The sequence below is a fragment of the Rattus norvegicus genome, chromosome 6 (genome assembly GCF_036323735.1).
Source record: "Rattus norvegicus strain BN/NHsdMcwi chromosome 6, GRCr8, whole genome shotgun sequence".
Lineage (NCBI taxonomy): Eukaryota > Metazoa > Chordata > Mammalia > Rodentia > Muridae > Rattus > Rattus norvegicus.
The window spans coordinates 55,415,774-55,439,183 of NC_086024.1; the positions used below are offsets into that span (position 1 = coordinate 55,415,774).

At 46.6% G+C, this 23,410-nt stretch overlaps 1 protein-coding gene across 3 annotated transcripts in view; it reads right to left on the minus strand.

Annotated features, from left to right (window-relative positions):
* The window catches only part of Cdhr3 (cadherin-related family member 3), a 60,240-nt gene extending 46,559 nt beyond the window's left edge, over positions 1–13,681 (minus strand). For all 3 annotated transcript variants that reach the window (XR_010052594.1, XM_063262750.1, XM_039113160.2), the window contains exons 1-4: positions 13,525–13,681; positions 8,079–8,278; positions 4,426–4,591; positions 2,171–2,268 (exon numbers count right to left, since the gene is read on the minus strand). Coding sequence is in view for 2 of the 3 variants with exons in the window: in XM_063262750.1 (XP_063118820.1) it covers positions 2,171–2,268; positions 4,426–4,591; positions 8,079–8,278; positions 13,525–13,570 (510 nt within the window). In the remaining variant the exon portion in view is untranslated. The remainder of the gene's footprint in view (positions 1–2,170; positions 2,269–4,425; positions 4,592–8,078; positions 8,279–13,524) is intronic.
* Between the last annotated feature and the right edge of the window lie 9,729 nt (positions 13,682–23,410).

Genomic DNA, 23,410 nt, shown 5'->3' on the forward strand with positions numbered 1-23,410 from the left:
TAACCTTGTCCCTACTTTCTTTAGTGCTGTCCCTCTGGTAGTTCATGATAACATTCGTCTCAGGGGCCTCCTGTCTTATACACCAAGGCTTAGAGAAGTCTGAATAGGCAGACCTCACTGGAGGACCCTGTCTCGTTGTTGTTGCTGTTGTTTTTATCAAATTATAGTTCTACGTAGAAAGACTTAGTTTACATAGAAAATTTTCTACTTTTTCATGGAACATGATTATAAACCACATAACTGTGGCTGGAGAGACGGCCCAATGGGTAAGAGCGCTTGGTATACAACATGAGGATCTGAGTTCAGACTCTGGCACAAACAAACACAAACGAACCAAACAAAAAACAGGAGAGGTTGAAAGTGGCTATGATCCTAACAGTGTGGGGCTCAGCTATGAGAGCCTCACTGAGGCTTGCTGGTCTCTACTTATCTCCAGGTTCTGTTAGAGACCCTGGCTGAGGGGTCTGGCCTCCATGAGTGCATGCATACATGTGCATGTGCATGCATGCACACACACACACACACACACACACACACACACACACACCCCTCCTATCCTCCACTGTGGTTATATTTTCTGTTGTACTTGCCCTCCATAACAAGTATGCTCTTAGTAAACACTCACTTAAAGCACTTACTGTTTGTCGTTTAACAGTTTGTTCAGAGGTTGAAATATCCTACCGTGTAGGGAAGCTCCTTAAGCAGGAAGGTAAACAACTCAGAATAGCTTCAGGAAGTCCCTGAAATTGACTAGGTTCCCTGCCAGAGTAAGCAATAAGGAAGACTGAGAGCCCATTGGCAGCCTGGAAGAGGGTAGACCAACTGAGGCACCTCCCAGGAAAGGACATGCTCCAACCTGTTGAGCTGCCCACAGGCTGTGCGGTGTGCCCCAGGCTCCCAGGTTGTGAGCTGTCATCCATGCTGAGGTGTGCTTTGGTGATGTCCCTGTCTTTGAGTCATTCCTGCTGCTACAAGTATCACCCATATTACTTACTGTAAGCAGGCCCAGTAGAACTCATTGGTTCACCGTATTGTATTTCAGCGTTATCCATGCTTTGGTCTGTCGTGGGGCGAGTAGATGTAGGTGTAGCATCTCCTCAGGAAAAGTTTTATCACACAGCCTTGTTGCTTTCACTAGAGTGGACACTGCCCACCCATTCCATGTTCTCTTCTTTATGTAAATGCGGACATGCATGTATCTTGAACGAACAGACAGATGGATGGATGGATGGATGGATGGATGGATGGATGGATGGATGTTTTTGAACAGAAGGATGTCTTCTAAGAACAGCTATCTGTTATTATAGAGATGGCTGCCATAACCTCCCAGCAGCTGTTTCAGACCTTATGGCTGCCTACACTGATGCTGGAGATGATTCCCCTGGATCACTTTTTCCTGTTAGAAAAACTGGTCCCATTGGAGCTGCAAATCCACAGTGAATGGGAACAGCAGGCTGTGGTGCTACCAATGGCCAACCTTCCTGTTGGAGAGTAGTCCTCTCTAGAGGGTAGGCTTGGCAGCTGTGTGCCTGCTCCTTTGGTAAATGTTTTCCTCCCATTGTGTTTTCTTCCAGTTTGGTCCAGGCAGGGACCAAACTTGCTGAAGGGTAAGTTCAGCCTCAACAAAGCAAAGAGAAGCACCCTCCGAAGCATAGCTGAGAGGCTTCACTTGGGGTTGCTGGGTCTAAGAGCCCCAGCGCCAAGAAGGAATCTGATTTCAAATGGGAGAGAGAGGTCATCTCAGCTGTCTCTCAACTCCCTGGGACCAGTCCCTGCTCTGCACCAAAACCCCTTGAGACTTAACTTTCCCTTAAAAAGAAAAATGTCTTGGCTACAAGCTTGACTCCATCTCTTAGAAAGAATGCTAGTTCCTGTTTGGGGTGTACTTTACTACGTATGTTTAAAATAACAGAGGTGGCTTTCTATCAGGTTGAAAGCAAATGCTGCCAGCTTGACTTGGCCAGGCCTGGGAAGCTTCTCCTGCAGCCTCTCACATGAGCAAGGCATGCCTGTGTCAGCTGTCACGGGCACAGGAGCTCAACAAGATCACAAAGTACTGTGCACCTAGAGACCTTGTTAAACCTGCTGCCCCTAATACCCACCTGCTAGGCATGGCCATCAGGTTTCTGCCCCAAAGCTCTTATGAACAGCAGTAGCCTAGGATACTTACCCTGAGGGGTATGTTCCGGCTTGTGTCTTCTGGGTCAAATGCCTCCACCTGGTAAATGAAACCAGGGTTTGTTCTTTCTGTGATATAGAGGTTTAAACCTGTTCCGAATCAAAGAAGAATAAAAGTGTCTCATCAGATGGGGAGCTCCAACACCAGCCATCCAGATGCTGCAACTAAAGGGAACCAGCTAGGCTTCCTGGCATCATGGGACAGAGAGCAGCAAGGATAAGACTGAAAAATCCACTTGAACCAAGTTGTCTATGGAGAGCTCTACAACACTGGGTGTCACGTCTTCAGTCACCTCCTCCACTGGGAGGTGAAATGGACTGTTGTTAGCTTGGAAAGAGGACCAGGATGAGAGAGAAGTTGGGAGGCCACCCTAGTGCCTCCAGTGTGATGGCACTCACATTCAGATCCACCTCCTTATGTTAAAGCGACCCTGTGAACCACTTGGACTCCCAGCGGAATGTTTGTAATGAGTGGCCATATAGAGGAGCAGGAAAGAGATGGAGGGACCTACAGAGGTCTCAGACGCTCAGGGAAGAGACCAGAGCTAATTCCACCTGCTACGGCGCTCCTAGTGATAAGGGTGGCAAGGATCCACATTGCTTTCCGAGAAGTGGCCAAGGATGTTGAAAGGACGTTCCTTGCGTGTACCATGTTGAAGATGTCATATCCACCCTTCCTTTGTTCTCATAACAGATCCGTAATAAGGAAGGCATTTTAATCATTCTGATAATGTAACTGGGATTTTACAGTGGAGGGACTGTGGGAAAGACTACAGAGCTGTCTCATGTAGTAAGTGATAGGGTCAGAATTCAGATGCAGCCTCCGGGTAAACTTGGATGTGTTAGCCACTAAAATAGGAAAGAGACTAGAGGAGGTTGGGGGAGGGAATAGGGTGAGGCAGGACATAAAGAGTTTGGTTTGAGACTCTTGATAAGTTTGAGAAGCCTTTTGGAGACCCAGGAGACATCTGATAAAACAGAAGGATGTCTGAGTGGTGATTCCGAGAGAGCCCAAGAGGAGCAATGGACTTGGGGGTCTCACTGTACAGAGAGCACACACAGAGTGAGGAGCTTGGCGAAATCTGAAGGGGACTGCCACCAGGATCTGCCATCGGCATTATTTTCTTTTAGTTTATTTATCATAACGTCTCTCTCTGCATGTGAACACATACGCACACCTGTGTGCATGACGTACGTGGGTGTACATGCCACAAGATCAAAGAACAGCTTGTGGGGCAGCCCGCTCGTTCCGATTTCATGTTGGTGCTGGGTATTGAACTCAGGTTACCAGGCTCGCATAAGAAGAAGTTGTCCATGCTGAGACATTCCTCACCCCCATTTGTGTATGTGTGTGTGTGTGTGTGTGTGTGTCGGTGTGTGTGTGTGTGTGTGTGTCGGTGTGTGTGTGTGTGTGTGTCGGTGTGTGTGTGTGTGTGTCGGTGTGTGTGTGTGTATGTGTGTGTGTGTGGTGTGTGGTGTATGTCTGTGTGTGTGTATGTGTGTGTGTATGTGTGTGTGTGTCGGTGTGTGTGTGTGTGTGTGGGTGTGTCGGTGTGTGTGTATGTGTGTGTGTGTGTGGTGTGTGGTGTATGTCTGTGTGTGTGTATGTGTGTGTGTATGTGTGTGTGTGTGTCGGTGTGTGTGTGTGTGTGTCGGTGTGTGTGTGTATGTGTGTGTGTGGTGTGTGTGTGTATGTGTGTGTGGTGTGTGGTGTATGTCTGTGTGTGTGGTGTGTGTGTTGTGTGTGTAGTGTGTGTGTGTTATGTGTGTGTGATATTGGGGAGTGAACCCACGGCATGCGATACAAGCATCCCACTACCAAGCTACTTTTCCCAGCTTTCCGTCTCCTTAGAACATCCCTGGCCTGTCTCTCAGGCAGGCCCAGGGCACACAGTGCCCAGGGAGTCCATGAAGGACAGAGAATAAGTGAGCTGGTCAATGAGTGCAGAATACAGTGACAAACCTATGGTGGGCTGAGCCCAGGTCCTTCTAAAGGGCTCCATTTCGAGGTCCCTATATTCTTCCAGAATTCTTCTGGGACTGAGAGGGACAGAGAGGGGCACAGATGCAAAGCTCTAAAAGCTGCTGGGTGTCAGGGCCGTGCATGCTGAGAGGAAGACATTCCATTTCTCCCTGCTCCTTAAGCAGCTGTCTTTTCTGCAGAAGCAGCTGCTTGTTCGTTTACTTTTTCTGTTTGGCTCTGTCCCGCAGGGCCCTCCCTGATGCCACCGCCTGGGTCTGTCTCACCTTGTGCCAAACTGCCTTGGAACTGAGGTGGCTCATTCACATCTGTCACCTGAACAGTCAGGACTTGCACGTCTGTGACACCAACATCATCCTTAACATAAATCTGCAAATCAAATGCTTTTGGTCCTGTTTCAAAATCTAGTTGTTCTTTCCCAGTGGTGACAACCTAGAAATGAAACATAAGATTCTCAGCATCCACGGGGAAGGCCGGCTGTGCAGGCAAGCATTTCGCAAGGGGCTTTTATGGAGAAGGAAGCATCCCACCCCGGGTGGCCACTCTTCACTCAGTGTCAGAGGCAGTCACTCCTCTGCCTTAGTCATTCCAACAGAAGCCCCGTGGACTCGTCTCAGAAGCCCCTCCCATGGGTGATGCTGCTTTTCATAGGAAAGAAAACTATTCTGGAGACATTCTGTTGTAACTAACCGGGGATGGAAAGACCCAGATTTTAAAACCTGGTGTACTCAGCACCTGACCCCCAGACAGGCCCCTCAGCTGTCCTGGACACAAGTCCTACAAGCCCAGGGACTTATGGTTTAACTGTCCTCTAAAATGGGTGTGTTGGGAAGGAGGGAGCAGCGTCACGGTGCTGGCTGGTGTGAGCTAACCAGTATCTATGTTGGTGGGTGGTGAGTGCGAGCCTCTCTAAGTGAACCAATGCTTTGTCTTGAGAGCGAGCCGATACAGACGCAGGCCAGCTTCCTAGGGTTTCCTGGTGGGACTCTCTTACTCTCTTCCCTGTCCCCTCACCACAGTGCTTTGGTCAGAATCTTGTGCAGCAAGAAGGCCCAGGCCAAATATCAACACCGTAACATTGGACTCGCCAGCCTCCAGAAACAGGAAAAAATCACTGCCTTTTCTTCATTAAAAAAAAATGAATAAATAAAGCCCAGTCTATGCTATGTTGTTACAGTAGTAAAGTCAGATTGAGGCAGACAGCTGGGACTAAATCCCTCCTCTCTTCATGTTTCCTTTCCTCTCTGTCTCTCTCTGTCTCTTTGCCTCTCTTTGTCTCTGTCTCTCTGTCTCTGTCTCTCTCTGTCTCTCTGTCTCTGTCTCTGTCTCTGTCTCTGTCTCTGTCTCTGTCTCTCTCTCTCTCTCTCTCTCTCTCTCTCTCTCTCTCTCTCTCCCCCTCTAGTGTGGATTGAACCCAGAGCCTACTAGACAACTACTAGCAGTAGAGTACTTGACTACACACTAGACACTCCTCTACCGCTGCACTACGACCTCTAGCACTGGATTTCTTCTAGAACTTTGGCTGCTTGCTACACCGAGGGCCAGGACACTCCTCGTGGTGTGATAAAGCACTTGGCTCTGGTCCCATCCCTCTGCTGAACTTCTAACTTCTGTGCAAGCCCAGGGGAATTCCTGTCCCTTTAGCTTTTTTCCCCCCATGTGATTATAACTCGGGAAACCATTCCTGTGCTAAGTGAGCAACTCCCACTTTACAGCAGAGGTGAGGGGCGGGAGGCAGGAGAGTGCTCTGACGCCTCTCTACTTAGAGAGGGCAGCATGGAGGAGGTGGTGGGTATCAGGTGTGACCTTGCGAGATCTAGACTGGTTACAGGAAGAGGTGGTAGCCACCAAGGAGTGTGTACAGTGGTGGAGGACAAGATGAGAGCTGAGAGAGGGACGAGGTGGGCTGGCGTCAGCAGACAGCCTGTCTGTGGATAAGCCTCACAGCCTCATCCAGAGCTGGGCTATCCGTTCTATGCAAGGTGAGGCAGAGACTCTGCAACAAACTTCAGAGCCTGAATTCTGCTAACCTAGTTTCCCCATGCCTTGGTTTCCCTGTCTGTGACATGAGAATAACAATAACACCAGCTTCATAAGTTTTTTGTGAGGTTTGAATGAGCTGGCCTAAGTGCTGTGCTCCAGTGTTAAACACTCCCTGCAAGGGCTGCTTTCCCACCTGAGGAGTTCACATCCACCTGACCAGGCTCCTGCAGAGACACTCAGTGCCTCCTCATGTAAAGTACACCAGCTTCCTGCTCAGGCTGAGTCCTCCTCTGTGTCCCTAGGTAGTAATCCTTCCCTTCCACATCACACTCAGGAACCAGCTTGGACACCCTACAGGAAGCAAGTAGGATTCTCTCAAGTGCCCAGATTTTATATCTTCAAACCAAAGGGATTGCACTCCTACCAACGCGAATGGGAAAACCTGTCTCTGCTCTCACCAGCGACTATCAAATGTTTATGTGGCTGCCTCTTGCCAAGCCAGTCATGGTATTTTATTTATCACAACAACTCTAAGTTGGAGAGTGCCTCTCCACTTCATATATGGGGAAACTGAGTCAGGGGAGGGGAGTGGAGAGAAAGGGCTCCCCTGAGGCACCAGAGGGGAATAGGGAGCTTCAATTTGGCTGCAAGAAATCTGGCTGTAGAATTCTGGGGTTAACCATAAGTTTGGCTTTATAAATGTGGTCTTTGACATCATCCTGAACAAAGCTGAACAAATTGTTTGGGTCCACAGTACTCGGAGCAGTTAGTGAGGTGCTCAGACTAAGCCGTGGGAGGAGGAAAGAGAGGAAGCCACTGGCCTTCACAGGACCTTGGAGAGTTCCTCTGTTGCTGCTGGGTCCCACCTGCTGTCCCTCCCCTGCCTGGATGGCTCAGAGCTTTCCTTATAAAGACAATAATCCAGGAGAAGAGTCCTGGCCCATGACTGTCCCTGTGGAGCTGTGGAGACCCTCTGCTTGGCAGAAATGGGGTCTACTTGTGAATTAACAGCTCAATAAAGATGCTGAAAATGAGAGGTCCGGGGCTATCCAGCCACAGCTCAGCTACAAACTGTGAGAGCTTGGACAAACCACACCGTCTTCCCGTGCTTCGTGTCCTCAGCTCGAAGGTAATAGGAGGCAAATCACCACCGCTGTTCCTTGAGGATGTCAAGTGCAGGGGTGTGAGAATCATTTTCAGTGGTGTCCAGCACTCTGTAAGTGTGAGCAGTCGGCGGGGCTTAGGGAAACAGACTGGCAGCAGCTGCTAAAGGCAGGCCAGATGTCAAGAATAAGATAGGCAGGGCAGCTGAGTCCTGGAACCAGTGTCTGGATCCCGGGAACTCCCATAGGATGATGACAGGGCGTGGGTTCTACAGGCCAGCCGCAGGACCCTGAGCTTCCTGTATCTTTCAAGCTCTCCTAGGGATGTAGAGGGAGGAGGTGGATTTAAGAACAGCAGAGTAGACTTCCTAGATTCAAGGTCAAGGACCCAAATTGTCAGAGTCGCCTGTCAGAACTGGGCCTGGACAAAGGGGAGGGGTGGGCAGAGACAGCGCCCAAAGGATGCCTGGGATTTCAGACTCTGGAGATTACCATGGGGTGGAGATCTAACTTTTATGTTTAGAACAATAACGTAGATACAACGTGTCAGGCAATTAGGTTGCAGTTACGTAATCAAGACCCAAACAGGGCATTACACACGCTGTCCTGCTGAATCTAATTCACTAGTCCATGAATCCGGGGCATGGGGTGCCAGTCGCCCAGGAGGATTTTCGAGAAGTTAGAGGAAGTATCCATCACCCGGGGTTCAGGTCCTTTGTTCTGCCTCACCGGTTTGCTGGGAGTCACTTTAGATGGCGTGCCATGTAGACTGGATCAAGATCCTGGGCATATCTTCTTTGTAGATCTGGGGGCAGAAGTGAGAGGCTGCTTACCTCAAAGGTCGTTGCTGACAGTCTGTTCACCCTGAAGGCCTCAGTGAAGGGCCTTGGGTTGATTACCATGGGAAATCCTGGGATCACAGGTGACAGTGATACTGATAAATTCACAGAAAATGTGTGCACCAAAGTGGCAGGTGGAGCATTCTCGGCCACATGGCTAGTGGCAGGCAGGTGGATCAGGTGTAGAGCTTCTCCTGCAGATTTAAACAGAGGTGAGGTGACATGAACACAAAGCCATGGGCTGGAAACAGGCTCATTGCCTAGTCTATGACTTCATTTCGTGACAACAAAGGGGACTGGTCATTCCCCAAGACTGAATGCTTTCACTAAGCAGTGGAAGTGAAAACATGGGGTCTTCTGGGAGTCAAGGAAACAGTCAGACCAAACAGGCATGAAATCTGCTGCCGCTGGAGAACAAAGCCTCCAGTGCTCACCCCCTCCTTGCTGCCCTCCTCCCTCCCAGCCTTGTTAAGAGCCAGGAAAAGAATCAAAGGCCTTAGTGTGCTAATAGCATCCTCTCTCTTACAGGGACCCAGGAGATTCTGGAAGTTTATTTTCCTTCTTGAGGCACTGTTGGATCTATGAGGTCATCAGAGACTCAGTGTGAGTGACTAGAGAACTCCAGAATCCTGGGGGGGATTTCTCCTCAGCCATTAGCAATGTCAAGACAATGAATGGGCTGTTGTTGGAGGCTGTTTCGGGGCATCCTTTATATGATCAGTTGGGACTTCTTGCATGACTAATCCTCATTTCACAGAGGAGAAAATGAGAGTCAGGAGGGCACGTGGATTTCTTTGAACTTCACTAGAAACAGAGGATTTTATTAAAGTGACCAAATGTTTCTCCCAGGAAAGACTAGGGACCATTGCAAGGTACCTATGATACTATGCCAGATTTAGCCACTGCAGAGGCCATATTCTCTCCTGCTTTTGCAGTCTTGCTAACTAGAGTGGACTGAGGTAACTCGTATCCTCCAAAGATTCGTGTCCCACAGAAATTCAATGAAACCCTATATAGAAATACCTCCTTTGCAGGTGTACATACTGAATTAGAGTATCCACTGAGTCCAGTGGCTCGTGTCCCTAGAAGCAGTCAGGACCTAAGTAAGGATACAAAGTAAGAAGGGTATGGGGTGGAGGAAGAAGAGATTGGAAAGAAGTCATCATGGCCATCAATAAATGGCTATCCACAGCAGCAAAAATATAAACACAGAGTTGGACCAGAAGCTGCATATAGTGCTACAAGCCAATTACCCTAGCTCCTTAGTAGAAGCCTGAGAAGGAGGAGGTTGAAGAGCCCGAGGGCACAGGAGATGAGGGCTTTCCTATCATACATAGCGTCCAGGTTCAGACCCTAGTACTACACACCTATTAACATGCGAAGAACTCTCCTAGGATGTATGCTTGATGGGAGCCTGAAGCTCTTAATAAGCTTCACCGGGGTTTCCACAGCCCCATCACCCAGTAGGAAGACTGCTGGGCCCACCGACATTGGTGCATCTCCTTTAAGGTACTGAAAGGCTAGAGACACTCTATTCCATTAGCCACTGGAAGCCCTAGTGTCACTGGGATGGACACATTGACTTTGTTGCATTGGTCGTATCTTTGAGAAGACCTGAGTGTGAGATTAATTCCACACTGACTCCAAGATCAGCATCCTCAGTCCTTCATAAATGTCGTGCTTTGAATGACGGCAAGGGAGATACTGGGGAAGAAGCCAATAGATCCAGTAACCTCAAGCAGTTTGGATCAGGAAGTGTTCATTCTGTTTACGGATAAAGGTAGGCTCGCCTTAGCTATGCCCTTTTCTGGTGACATTCATGCAAGAGATGTCCTATCCTTCTGGTGACCTCTTCTCAGGGTAAGGTCAAGTGCCAGGATGTGGAAATGAAGGAAAAAAAATACCTTGAAAGCAGTCACTGGAGATACTGACAATACCAGTAGCCACTGTAAAGTCTACATGCCCCATTCTCCAGATGCCCTGCCAACAAAGAGGTGGGGACAGTGCCAGCAATTGCAAAACCTAAGTGACATTGCATGCTCACATGGTGCATTAGGGCATTAACCCATTCATTCTACAGGTAAGATTGAGGGATGTCTCAAGGCACCCAGCTGAAAGCGATGTACCTAGAGGTGACCAGCCAAGCTCTAGCAGAGAGGTCAGAGGCTCAAGGTCAACTCTCCTTCCTAAGACACTTCATTTCCATCTTAAGGCCGGTCTTCTAGAAGGTTCTTTGCGAGGCTGGTGAGGAGGCAGGAGGCAGGAGGCTTTAATGGAATTTGACTTACACGTGTGCTTTAAGAATCAAATTAGAACTGCTGGCATCTAACACATGAAAAAAGAAACGGCACTTGAAAATGGATTAACAGCCATAGAGCTGGCTGTGGCATGTCGGTGCATGAAGCACTTGTCTCCCCTGAATCACAGTCTTTCTAGGAATGAACCGCTGGGGCCTCCTCCTGAGAGCCAGTGTTGAGACACTTGAGGCCTCCCCTGCTTCAGTTACTGCCAGAAAGCTGACCACTCCGGGCCCCCAACACTAAGTGGTAACAGACAGCCTTCTCTAAATTACAGCCCTGCTTTTGAGACACAAAACAACCTCACCTGAGAGTTGACTGTTACTTCATCTTGTGTGCCTTTCTTTATCCATGTGTCAGAGGACAACTTTGTGGAGTGAGTTCTCTAATGTCCACGTGCATACTGGGGAATAACCCCTAACATACGCTAACAACAAACAAAGAAACAAGAAGTCCTTCATTTTCTCCCTAAGTCAAAGAGTGGGGAGGAAGTCAGTGCTTTGAAGCAGAGATTTGAAGTGGAACCCGTTAGCTTCACTGCTGCTTAAACATGTGACTGTGCTGGACTTCTGTGGGACTTCAATGTCACCTCTCTTGTGGCACTGGACCCATCCAAATGGCTGCTAGTCAGGGTTCTGTTGCTAAGGAACACCCACAGGAGCCTAATGACAGAATCTACAAATCTCTAGTTTGTTTCAGGGAAAAAATACTATAGAGCAAAAACATTAGGGAGACTCATCAGAGCTGGTGATCGTAACAAGAGAGCCAGGGCCAGGCAGGATCTGTTGACACTTTTTCTCTAAGGGCTCTGGCATAACGTACTTTCTTGGATTATGAACCACTGATGCATGCACAAATACTATCTTGAACTATTTTGTGGTGCAATAACAGAATACCACCAACTAGGCAATATAGACAGTCTGAATTTCTTTGGCTTATACATAGCAGGAGGTCGTAATTGAGGGTTGGCATGTGGTTGGAGCCATTTGGTGAAATTCACCAGTAAATGTGAAACACATAGGCACCAGACTCTAAAAAAGGTGATGGTCAACCCAACCAAATACATCCTGGATGCTATCATGATAGCGAGGGCCCTCAGAGCACAAGAAAACTTGACAATGTTGGGCTGACATTGTAGTTGAAGAGAGGACATTAGAGATGACATACAGAGCTCACGACAGGTTGACGAGCATTTGGGACTAGTACTGAGCTGTTTGGATAGAGGCGAGGGCCATTCCAGGGTGCAGTGGGAAGAAGGTTCATGATGAACCAGAGCAAGTGGGAAGGACATGGGGGATAGTGCACCTGGCGTGGGCCTTTAAGAAACTTTAGACCTAAGGAAAGAAGAGAGGAGGTCGCTTTGCTTACTTTGAGGATGCCGTCATTCACGCTGAAGGCAGTGCACATTGTCTGCCCTCACACCCAGAACTCCCAGACCTCTATGGGTCTAGAGCAATCATTATGATTAGGTTCTCAGACTCACAAAAGATGAGAGGGATAAAAGGAACTATTTCACAGAAGTCCATCAAAGTGAAAGTGACTGTTAGGCTAGAAGAGGGTGGGGCGTAATTTTCTATAGGAAATCCCAAGTACGCAAGCACTCATAAACCTGTGCAATCTGTTTCTTCCACACATCTGAAGACAGCATTCCAAATGACAGTATTCAAGTGAAAGACACTAACTGCATCCGTCAAACCTCACTCTTCCCCTGGTGACAATAAATGTCACCTCTTAACTCAATTATAGCGCAAAAGCTCATGTTTCTGGGGGAACTTTCAAATGTTTCAAATGAGAGTGTGGACTGTTCACAGCCTGCTTTCACTCTGCAGACTTCTTCCCTCTACAGCTAAAGCCTCAGGCAAAGGAGGGCCAATATTCAGAAAATCAGTTATTTTTTTTATTAGCAGATCAAGGAAGAAAAATCCAATATTTATTTTTATGGATCTTGAAAAAGCATTTTGATTTAAAAGTCCATTTTGATTTAGAACTAATCATCTAGATAAAGCCATCTCCTGAATGTAGGAAACATTTCTACCTTACGCCAAAAGCTAGCATCATGCCTCAGGGTAGAGAAACAGGACTGTACACTCTTCTTATTAGTTAAAAGTGGTCAGGAAGGACGGACCTGGCCACTAGATAAGACAACAAAACTGTTCATATAGCAACTGGTGCAGGGGAATACCAGTGTTCGTTCTTTTCAGTCTTAGAGAGTGCATGTGAATGAAAGGTGACACTGTTAGAAATGCTGAGGTAACTTAACAGGTGTCCATACCTTGTATGACCGTAAACAAAAAGGTAAAAGAGAAAAAAAAAGATTTTACTTATAAAAGTAAAGAAAGGAAAATACATCCAAACAATGAGATCTGAATATAAATACCCACATGAAGGAAACTGAACGACCGTTGGGAGAAAGAGAGGAAGATTTGAGCAAATATCTAGAACTATGGGGAATGGACAGTATAAATCCCCATTTCTGCCTTCACAATGTTCCTAGGCGTGCCTCCAAGTAGTTTACTATATAACTCCTCAAGGAGGTAAGTTATTCCTAATTTAACCTGCAGAGTAACAAGACTGAATATATTATGCATATGTCACCTAGTCAAAATATAGCATTTCATTTAAAAAGCTTAATTTCAACAATCCAAAGGCATTCTTGGAAACCATGGAACATTCCTGAAGCTCTTGACTGGGGTGTCAGGTAGAATCTTGGGTCTTTTATCAGAAGGACTGGCATTTGCTCCCTTATATCTATTTCTGTGAAGGATGACTTGCCAAGTTCAATGCCTCCAAGATGGACTAATTGCCACAAAGCCTGACTAGGCATCCGCATGCAGCTAGACTCTAAGAAGCACTTTCCCAGCCTTAGTTCTCAGAGGGACTCCTTGCACAGGTCAGTCGTAGCAGAGTGTGGTCTGTACAACCCTAGGCTCTACGATATAGTCCTTTAGGCAAGTTTGCTCCAGGACCTCTGACCCCAGGGTGCAGCCTCCCCAGGGTAGCCACCTCTCAGTCACCATTGTAGAGAAGCCCTCACATCAGTGCAGCCTTACAGCGGCCATGTCTTCTCTGGGGAAATTCTTACAAAATGGTGTTCTGCAAAGCAATCAGGCCAGGCATGGCTTCACAGTGCACAGGGTGCCTACCTGAGGTGATCCCTAGAAGCACAAGGACAATGAATGCCCCCTGCATGCTGGACGGCTCCTTGTGTAGATGGCCACTGAGGATCTTCTCCAGTGCTCTAGCCCATATGCATTCTAGATGCCACAATTCCTTCCCTCCTGACTTTGTTGCTAGGCAGGAAACCAAACAGAGGCTCTGATGGTAACTAAGGGAGACTCTAAACACTGCTGTCTGTTTGTTCCTTGATGACTTACGCGTGTGATACCCTGCTACTCGATGGGCCAGCTAGCCCATCCTAGTCAGCCCCAGGTCTGTCCCCCAAACCCTTATCCACAAGTTTCCACAGAGAACTCATGAGAAGTGAAGAGGGCAAAATGTGACAGGAAATTGGTCAAAGCTGCACGTCCTTGTCATGAACATGGTGGTCATCACCGCCCTGTAACCAAGCCTGTTGTCATTTGTCCAGGCAGGGGCTGCAAGGGAGGGGTCCCTACTGACCTGAACTGAAGTGAAGGCTCAGATGGGAACTCACTGGAACTTGTTCTCAAGACAATGTTTCAGAGCTGGGACCAAATGGCTCTGTAAAGCAGACACACAGTTGATGTGGCCCTTTGACTCTGTAAATTAGTTACTCTGTTTGTTGCTGTAATAAAACACCTGACAAAGGCAATGAAAAAGAAGGAAGGAGAGGAACAAGATGCTGGTTTTAGGTCATGTTTTAAGTAGTCACCATGGCTGGAACAGCAGGAGGCAGCTGTTGGTCTGTCTGCATCTGCCGTCAGGCAGCGGAGGATGCGTGCTGGTTTAAGCTGGCTCGCTCCCATACATTTAGTCTGCCGCCCCAGCCTGTGTAATGGTGCCACCCATATTTAAGGTAGATCGCCCCACCTCAATCAACCAGTTCAGAAACTACCTCGCAAACATGCCTGGAGGTGGGGGCTCTTGGTCATGCGCAATACTGACGACGATATTAACCATGTCAGATGCCATCCGCTGCCATGGCCCCTCCATGGCTGGAGAATATTGGAGTCAGGCTTCTGTCCACTAGGGAGTGGTGTGGCCATTTACAACATGTCTAAGACGGTGTGGCAGCACTGTGCCAGGGTGCACAGAGAGATGAGTGAATGATCACAGTTTGGCTCCACCTTCACTCAGAAAAATGGGTAATGGCAGACTTAGGGAAGATGGCTGAGGAGCAGGGAGAAGAGTAATTGGGTGGGTGGAAACAGCCATCTTCTCCACCCACTCCCCGGCAATGGATGCCCCAGCAGCCCCGGATGTGGAACCCGTTGGGTCAGGATGGAAATGGCTGGGGGAATCCCAGGTAATTGCACCCTGCATGCACACTGGGTCAGCCAGGAGATGAGACTCAGATTGGTATTTGTAGGAGCTTGAATGACACACGCTATGAATAATTGAAGACTCTGATCCTTTCTTTGCTATCCAGGTTTTGGGAAAGGTTGTGCAGAAAGATTAGAGAGGTGGTCTGACCCTGTGTCCTCTCTCTCTGCCCAGCCTTTCCTCAAAACCTGTCTGGCAGAGAGGAGGTGGTCGAAGCCATGTGAAATGCTCAGAGTCCCCATGCCAGCTACCGGAGTCTGGAAGTGGAAGAGAGGAAGGAGAGGAGGCTTAGATTCTGTTTGTAGGAGCTTGAATGGTGCCCGGTATGACTGACTGCAGGTGACCAGAAAGTAGGGTGCTTTAAGGGACAAGATGGGGAGATTCAAGCCTCACATTTGCCATCCCCACACTCAGGAGGCAAAGACAGGAAGATTGCCAGCATGGACTACAGACTGAATGTGGGGCTAGCATGAGTGACAGAGGAAGATACAGCCCCAAAACCAGAAGAGAAAGAGGAGGACCTGGAGGGAAAGAGGAAAGAAGAACAATGTAACAAATTTGTTGAAAACAGCCAGGAGAGCCGAGCAAAGCATTTCAGAGTTCACGCTCCCAGTTCCTCCTAAGCTGGGGAAAACCCGGATTCAGAGATGGGTGACATTGACAGTCAGTGCTCTCTTCAGAAACCCAGGACAGCAAGGCTGGCTCGTCTGACCAGTCTCCTCCAAGATGCTTGCTTTTCCACTCCAGCCTGAGACCATTGCTTCTGAGAGCTTCTCCTCACAGCCAGTGTGCATCCTACAGGAAACCTTCAGGCTCACATCACCAAAACATGATTCTGAGCCTTTACTTTGCAGCTAAAGTAACAAAGCATTTTGCCCTTTAGCTAGCTTTTCCTGAATAAAGCAGAAAGATTTGGAATACTAGTCTAGAGGCTTCTGTTTGAAGCAGCTAAAGGGGTTGAAAAAAATAGGCTTTGCTGTGTGACCTTAAGTAAGTCACCTAACCTTTCAGATCTGAATCTTTACGGCTACCCATCAGCCAGGGGAAGTAAGAGCTGCTGTCCAGTATTATTGCATTATTGCGAATGAGACCAGGAAGTGAAGCAAACAACTCACGTGTATCTTCTAACATACTGTTCACCCCAGAGAGACATCTGCAAGGCAGGCAAGGGACACACAGTAGGTGCGCAGTATTCCCTGGCTGGATGAAAGGAGGAATACACAACAGTTGCCAAGTTACCAATTCTCACTGCTCGGTTTTCCCTGTCATATTAGTTACTGTAAATAATCCATTTCATTATGCATAATAAAGGAGAAGAGATGACTCGGATTAAGTTATGGAAAACGTCAGAATAATTAAGGCTTTGAATTAAAGAAACTCACATCTGTTTAATTTTCAGCCTGACTACACAGTGTTTCAATGTTGTCCTGTTTGCGCTGGGCTTGGGTCGACCTCACTTCATCGTCCCCCACCCAGCTTCCCTTGTGCTTAGGGGCCACATTTGGAAGGGGTTGCATGTGCGCTTGTTTTCTCTTGTAAACAGTTTCTGTTTCCAGCCCCAGAGCCGATGCTCTCGCCAGTGCGTGCTGCTCCTTCTAAAAGCACAAGGTTTGGATGGAGCAGCCCACCCTCTCACAAGCCACAGAGGCTACAAAGGGACCGAGGACTTTGACCTCTTGTTTGGATTCCAGGATGCTAAGCTGTTCCACTTACTAGCATCTATCTCCACAGGAAGATGAGTGAGGGACCTCATAGTCTTGGGCCAGAACTTTGGAGGTGAGGGAGCCTTCTGCAAAGACCAGGCTAGCCCAGCAGCCTGGTCAGGCCTTGAAGTACTTCAAGAGACTTCCTTGGGAGCAGCTCCAGTGTCTGGTGTGTTAGTGACCTTGCCTTCTGATGTTTGCTGGCTTCGAACTTGGAACACATTTTTCTCTTGTAATCTCTATATAATCGAAAGAAATAGACAGACGAGACACTGAAGTTGTGCAGTGAACGCTCAATTCTTCTGCCCCTTTAACAGTTTTGAGGACATGAGGTCAGGGCAGGAAGTGAAAGTCCGTGTGCCTATCCTAGCCTAGAACTCTGGCTTCCAGTAATGTAGTCCCTAGGACAGGACATGTGGGATTTGCTGTTCTAGCATCCCCTGTCCTCCCAAGGCCACACCCAAATGGGGCCAGCCTACACATGGCACATAGCTAACAGCACTTACACACCAGCCTCCAGTCAGGCTCCCTAAATTTCCAGGCAAGAGGAGCCTGACATTTTTCTTTTCTTTTTTTTAGAAATTTTAATCTACTTTATTTTTATACACGTAATTTATTTTTATTTTCTGTTCACTGGTGTTTTGCCTACATGTGTGTCTGTGAGAGGGTGTCAGAAACCCTGGAACTGGAGATATGACTCAGCAGTTAAGATCAAGGGTTCCTCTTCCAGAAGATCCGTGTTCAACTCCCAGAACCCACATGGAACTTGGCGTTTCTTTGCACCCCACATTTTTTTCCCATTTAACATCATACCAGATGCATAGTTAGTTTTCAGACAACTGTGGAATTAATCATTCACTTTGTAGTTTCCTGCTTTGTATCTTTCTCTCCTTCTGCCCACCCCATGCATAGGTACAGGGGCATTCTGTGAGGTCTTGTGGAGTTAGAAGTATTTCTCCCTTCCAAACCCAAGAACAGCTCCCCTCCATACCAGCCTGGAGGACTGCAGCTGGGGTTTCTATGAAATCAATGCCCTGGACAGACCCTGGCAGGGTCCCTGCCCGGCTCAGTGTGGAGAGTGGGGATGAAGTCAATGCCCTGGACAGACCCTGGCAGGGTCCCCGCCTGGCTCAGTGTGGAGAGTGGGGAGACTGGCTTTCCAGAGCCTCAGTACCACTGACCACAGGGAACCTAGGGGCTTCTAGAATGCTGTGCCTCTTAGGTCCAGGAAGCCCACGTCATTTGCATTTGTTTTTTTAAGAACAGTTTGATGAAGATACATTTCACAAACAATTAAATGCACCCAGTTCAACTGTAAAACACTCTGGTTTTTATTATATTTATTGTGTGCAGCCATCATCACAACCGACCTTAAAATATTCCATTGCCTTAGAAACAAACCTTCCACCACCGCCACCACCACCACCACCACCACCACCACCACCACCACCACCACCACCACCACCACCACCCCCCTTAGCAGATACTCATTGTCTTCCAGGTTCTTCCATCCCCCAAACCTGCAACCATCTATCTATTCTGGTTTCTATGGACTTCCTGATTCTGTACATTTCACACGGGATCATATGGCATGTAAGGTTCTGTGATTGGCTTCTCGCACTTAGCATAATATCTTCTGGAGCTACCCGGCTTGCAGCCTGCCCGGTACTTAACTTTTTTTTCCCGCCAAATGATATTATTCTGCTATGTGGATGAGCTACATTTAGTCTGTTCAGCCACTTTGAGATTGCTCACCCATCCACAGAAAGGCACTTGGCTTATTTCTGCTTCTTGAAAACGGCCATAAGCACTCACACACAGGTTTTACAGGGAAATGTGCTTGCGTTTCTGTTGGGGAAACAGGAGCATGAGTGTCAGGTCACACAGCAGCCTAGGGAGCAATCTTGAGCACAGATATCTAACTTGCTTTGGAGCAGCTCTGCCTCTACTGTGCTTTGCTAGCATAGCATCCCCTGTTCTGAGCTGTGGGCCTCCACATACATAACCCCTCTGTCATCCTTTTCAAATATCTTTATAGCAGCTAATCACTTCTTATCTTGTCCTCTTTGTGACATTCAGTTGTTCATTCCATAAAAGTTGATTATCTACAGTGCATGCTTTGTACATGATAAGATAAAAGTGAAAAAGATAAAAATTCCTTGGCCAGTCCAATCAACAACACTCTGGAAGCACTCCTCTTCCAATCCATCCATCCATGCATCCATGCATCCATGCATCCATCTATCATCCATCCATGCATCCATGCATCCATGCATCCATGCCTCCATCCATCCATCCATCCCTCCATTCATCCATTCATCCATCCATGCATCCATTCATCCATTCATCCATCCATGCATCCATCCATGCATCCATGCATTCATGCATCCATCTATTCATCCATGCATCCATTCATGCATCCATGCATTCATGCATCCATCTATTCATCCATGCATCCATCCATGCATTCATGCATCCGTGCATCCATCTATCCATCCATCCATCCATCCATGCATCTATCCATCCCTCCATTCATCCATCCATGCATCCATTCATCCATCCATGCATCCATCCATGCATCCATGCATTCATGCATCCATCTATTCATCCATCTATCCATCCATGCATCCATGCATCCATGCAATCATGCATCCATCTATTCATCCATGCATCCATGCATTCATGCATCCATCTATTCCTCCATGCATCCATCCATGCATCCATGTATCCATGCACCCATCCAGCCATCCAATCAGCATGCCATAGAACGCACTGCATATAATCAACTGAGCTGGGTACTAGGGCTGTTATTAGTTACTTTCAAATCACTGTAGCAAAAACAAAACAAAACAAACAAGCAAACAAAAACCTGAAAAAACATGCTTTAAAAAGATGGTTTATTTCAGTTCCTCTTCAGAGTGCTTTCAGTCTTTTAAAACAGTGAAGACGTGGAGGGGGATCTCAGCTTCTGTGGGAGCATGCAAGGGAAACTTGCTCAATGGCGCAGACCAGGAAACAAGAAAAGTGGTCAGAAGCAGCAGCAGGGGTGGGTCTCAAAGCCTGGGCCCAGGAACCTAGCTCCTTCTGCCAGGCCCCACCTCCTAAAGACTCTGCAGCCTGCAGAACAGCACAACTAGCTGGAGACTAAGTGTCACAACGTCAGCTAATAGAGGACATTTAGACCTAACCCTATTGTGACACAAGTGCCCCACCAAGGTCCTTAAACCTAGTCTGGAAACGAAGCCATCCTAAGCCCTCAATCACAGTGAGTGTTCAAGAGGCTATGACAACATGACTAAATGGTACCAAAACATCAAACTAAGATGGAAACTAAGCCTGAGAGAGAGAGAGAGAGAGAGAGAGAGAGAGAGAGAGAGAGAGAGAGAGCTTCCAGATGCCCACGCAAGCAGGAGAAATGCAAAGTAAAGGCCACTGAAGGTAGGGAAAAGACAGCAGAGAGACCTGGAGAGTTTTGTGATTCTCTGCCAATCAACTTACCTCTAGGGGCGATACTCTTTAAGAAATAAATTATTTTCCCCTAGCTAATATATGCACACAATATAAAATTCCAAGTATTCAAAAGAATAAACGGGAAGAAAGTCTTCACCTGTTCCCTTGGAGGCAGCCATTGTTACTGACTTGTGGAGGCAGCCATTGTTATGGACTTGTGGTCCTCCTAGAACGAACCCAACACACGCTCATTTACACAGCCATTACATTTATGGAAGCTTAGAACTTGATACAAGCTTGGGACATCTGGGAAGAGGCAACCTCAACTGAAAAAGTGACTTCCTCAGATTGCCTGGAGACAAGTCTGTGGGGCACTTTCTTTACTAATAGTTGATATGGGAGGGTCTAGCCCACTGTGGGCGGTACCATCCCTATGCAAATGGCCCAGGGTTATTTAAGAAAGCAGGCTGAGCAAGCCAGTAAGCAGCATTCTTCCACAGACTCTGCTTCAGTTCCTACATTAAGGTTCCTGCCCTGCTTGAGTTCCTACCCTGACTTCCTTCATGATGGACTGTGATCATGACAGAGACATGGAAGTCAAACGAACCCTTTCTTTGTCAAGGCTTCTGGTCATGGTGTTTCATCATTGCAAGAGAAACCCTGATTTTGACAGATGTTTTAATACTCAATGCATTAGAGATACTTGTTTTTTAAAAAGCTAGAACAGAACTTTGTATCTTTCAAAATACAGGATGGAAACTGTATAGCAGTGTCCCATATCATGTATACAGGTCCCTATGGTGTTTACTGTTTCCAGCCTTTATGTTACAAATGATACAGCAATAACTATCCTTGAATATATGTAATGCGAGATAATGAACATTTGAGAATATGTATGCAGATGAAATTTCTAAATATGAATTTTCTGAATAGAAGAAAATGTGCCTTTAACTTTTTTGATGCATGCTTAGTTAAGGTTTTACTGCTATGAACCAAGGTGCCATGACCAAGGCAACTCTTATACAGACAACATTTAATTGGGATTCAGAGGTTCAGTCCATTGCCAACAAGGCAAAGCATGGCAGCATCCAGGCAGGCATGGTGCAGGAGGAGCTGAGAGTTCTACATCTTCATCTGAAGGCTGATAGAAGTCTGACTTCCAGGGAGCTAGGATAAGAGTTTTAAATCCCATATCCACAATGACACACCTCCTCCAACAAAGCCATACCTCCTAATAATGTCACTCCCTGGGCCAACCATATTCAAACCATCACACATACTATCAAAGGGTTCCTATTAAAGGCATGAATTAACTTGGAAAGCACCCCTAGACCTTACTCTAGACTGTTACAATTATCAAATATTTTAGGTAAAGAAATATCTCATTACCATTTGCATTTCCTTGGAAAAATGAAACTGCTTTCTAATATATAGGAGACCCTGGATTTGATCTTTAACACACAGACAGACAGGCAGTCAGACAGACAGACAGACAGACAGACAGACAGACAGAAGAGAACTTTTCCTGATGTCCCTGCTGGTTCTGGTCACTCCCACCAACTTGTGCTGATTCAGTGGAAGCCTGGATGTTTTTTCTGGTTTGTGCCATAGTTGCTGATTGTTTGGCATTGTGACACTACCAGAACTGGACTGCTGGTATCCTGATGGTTGGAGATCGAAATTGCCCCAAACTTCTAAACAGTGCACAGCAGAGCCTCCGGCTTCTGGATCAACTCACTATTGCTCATTCATGAATGGCGTTTGTGAGTAGATTGATCTGTTGCTGCTGAGTGTGAACGGAACTGCTAATATCCTGATAACGCAGACTAGATTTGCTCCAAAGAAGCATTTCTAAACAGGTTCACCTCCCCCATATCCTAATAACCATTCCTTTGCATTACTTCTAGTGGGTGGTGGACTAGAAGGAAGGTTAGGGCATTTAAGAATCCTTACTAAAGGTAGGTTTTGAAAAATCAAAGCCTACATTCATTGCCTTCAATTCTATGCTGTAGCCATTGGTGACCCCACCAAACCAATAAACAAGTCTCAATCCAGAGGTCATGCTTATTGAACTGAAAAGGTCACAAAATTAAACCAAAGGTCATAAATCTTTGAAAGGATTAGGTAGGAAGGGAAGAATATTGATAGGGGTGGGAGGAAGATAAGGAAGGGTAGAAGTAGAAAGCAATTAGAATGAATTAGATAGATACATATAGAAAATTGTCAAAGCACTAACAATAAAAAAAAAGTAACTGGAGTCCTTCCTTTGTCTGATTAAAATAACTCGAGCCCATGTCTTCATTAGGGTTTTACTGATGTGAACAGACACCATGACCAAGGCAACTCTTATAAGGGCAACATTTAATTGGGGCTGCCTTACAGGTTCAGAGGTTCAGTCCATTATCATCAAGGTGGGAGCATCCAGGCAGGCAGGCATGGTGCAGGAGGAGCTGAGAGTTCTACTTCTTCATCTGAAGGCTGCTAGTGGAAGACTGACTTCTAGGCAGTTAGTGTGAGGGTCTTAAGGCCCACACCCACAAGGCCACACTTAGTCTAACAAGGCCACACCTCCCAACAGTACCACTCCCTGGGTCAAGCATATACAAACCATCACAGCTCATAAAAAGTATGAGCGACAATCTTTTCAGAAGCATAATATCATTTAATATGAGATTCTTTGTATATGTTTCTATGGTTAGTGGCCACTTTAAAAATTAAGTTTTGACTCAAGTATCAGAGTCTCAACAGCCCTCTGTTTATGTGTTTCCTCTAAATCCTGCATTTAAAGTCTCAACTATAATTCTTTCTCAAACAAGAAAGAATTGTACCAGAGGATGGATGCCTTTAAATGTGAGCTAAAACAGCGGCTCTCCACTGGTCTCCAGACCACTAGCCACCCCACAAACTTCAAAGCCACTGGCTAGTTTCTTAAAATTGTCTATCATCTGTCTGTCTGTCTATCTGCCAATGGTTTCTTAAAACTATCTATCTATCTATCTATCTATCTATCTATCTATCTATCTATCTATCTATCTATCATCTACCTACTTAACCATCCATCATCCATCCATCTAGATATCTATCTTCTTTCCTTTCATGTATCAAGCTGCCTACTTATATATCATTTCTGTGTATCCATCTCTATATATCCTTTATATCTATCTGTCTGTCATCTATCAACCTCTATCTACCCTTCCATCTATCTTTATATCTCTTCTTTTATACCTGGATAGCTATGTATCTGTCTATCTGGAACTTAATCTTCTGTTTGTTCTATTTATCTGAAGGCCCCAACTATTATAGTCATATTTTAAGGTGGGTTAGGATTTTAATGTCTCTTTTTAGGAGATACAGCCTAGCCCACCAGAGAAGCCACATTGAGTACTTTTATAAAAATCACCCTGACAAGGACATC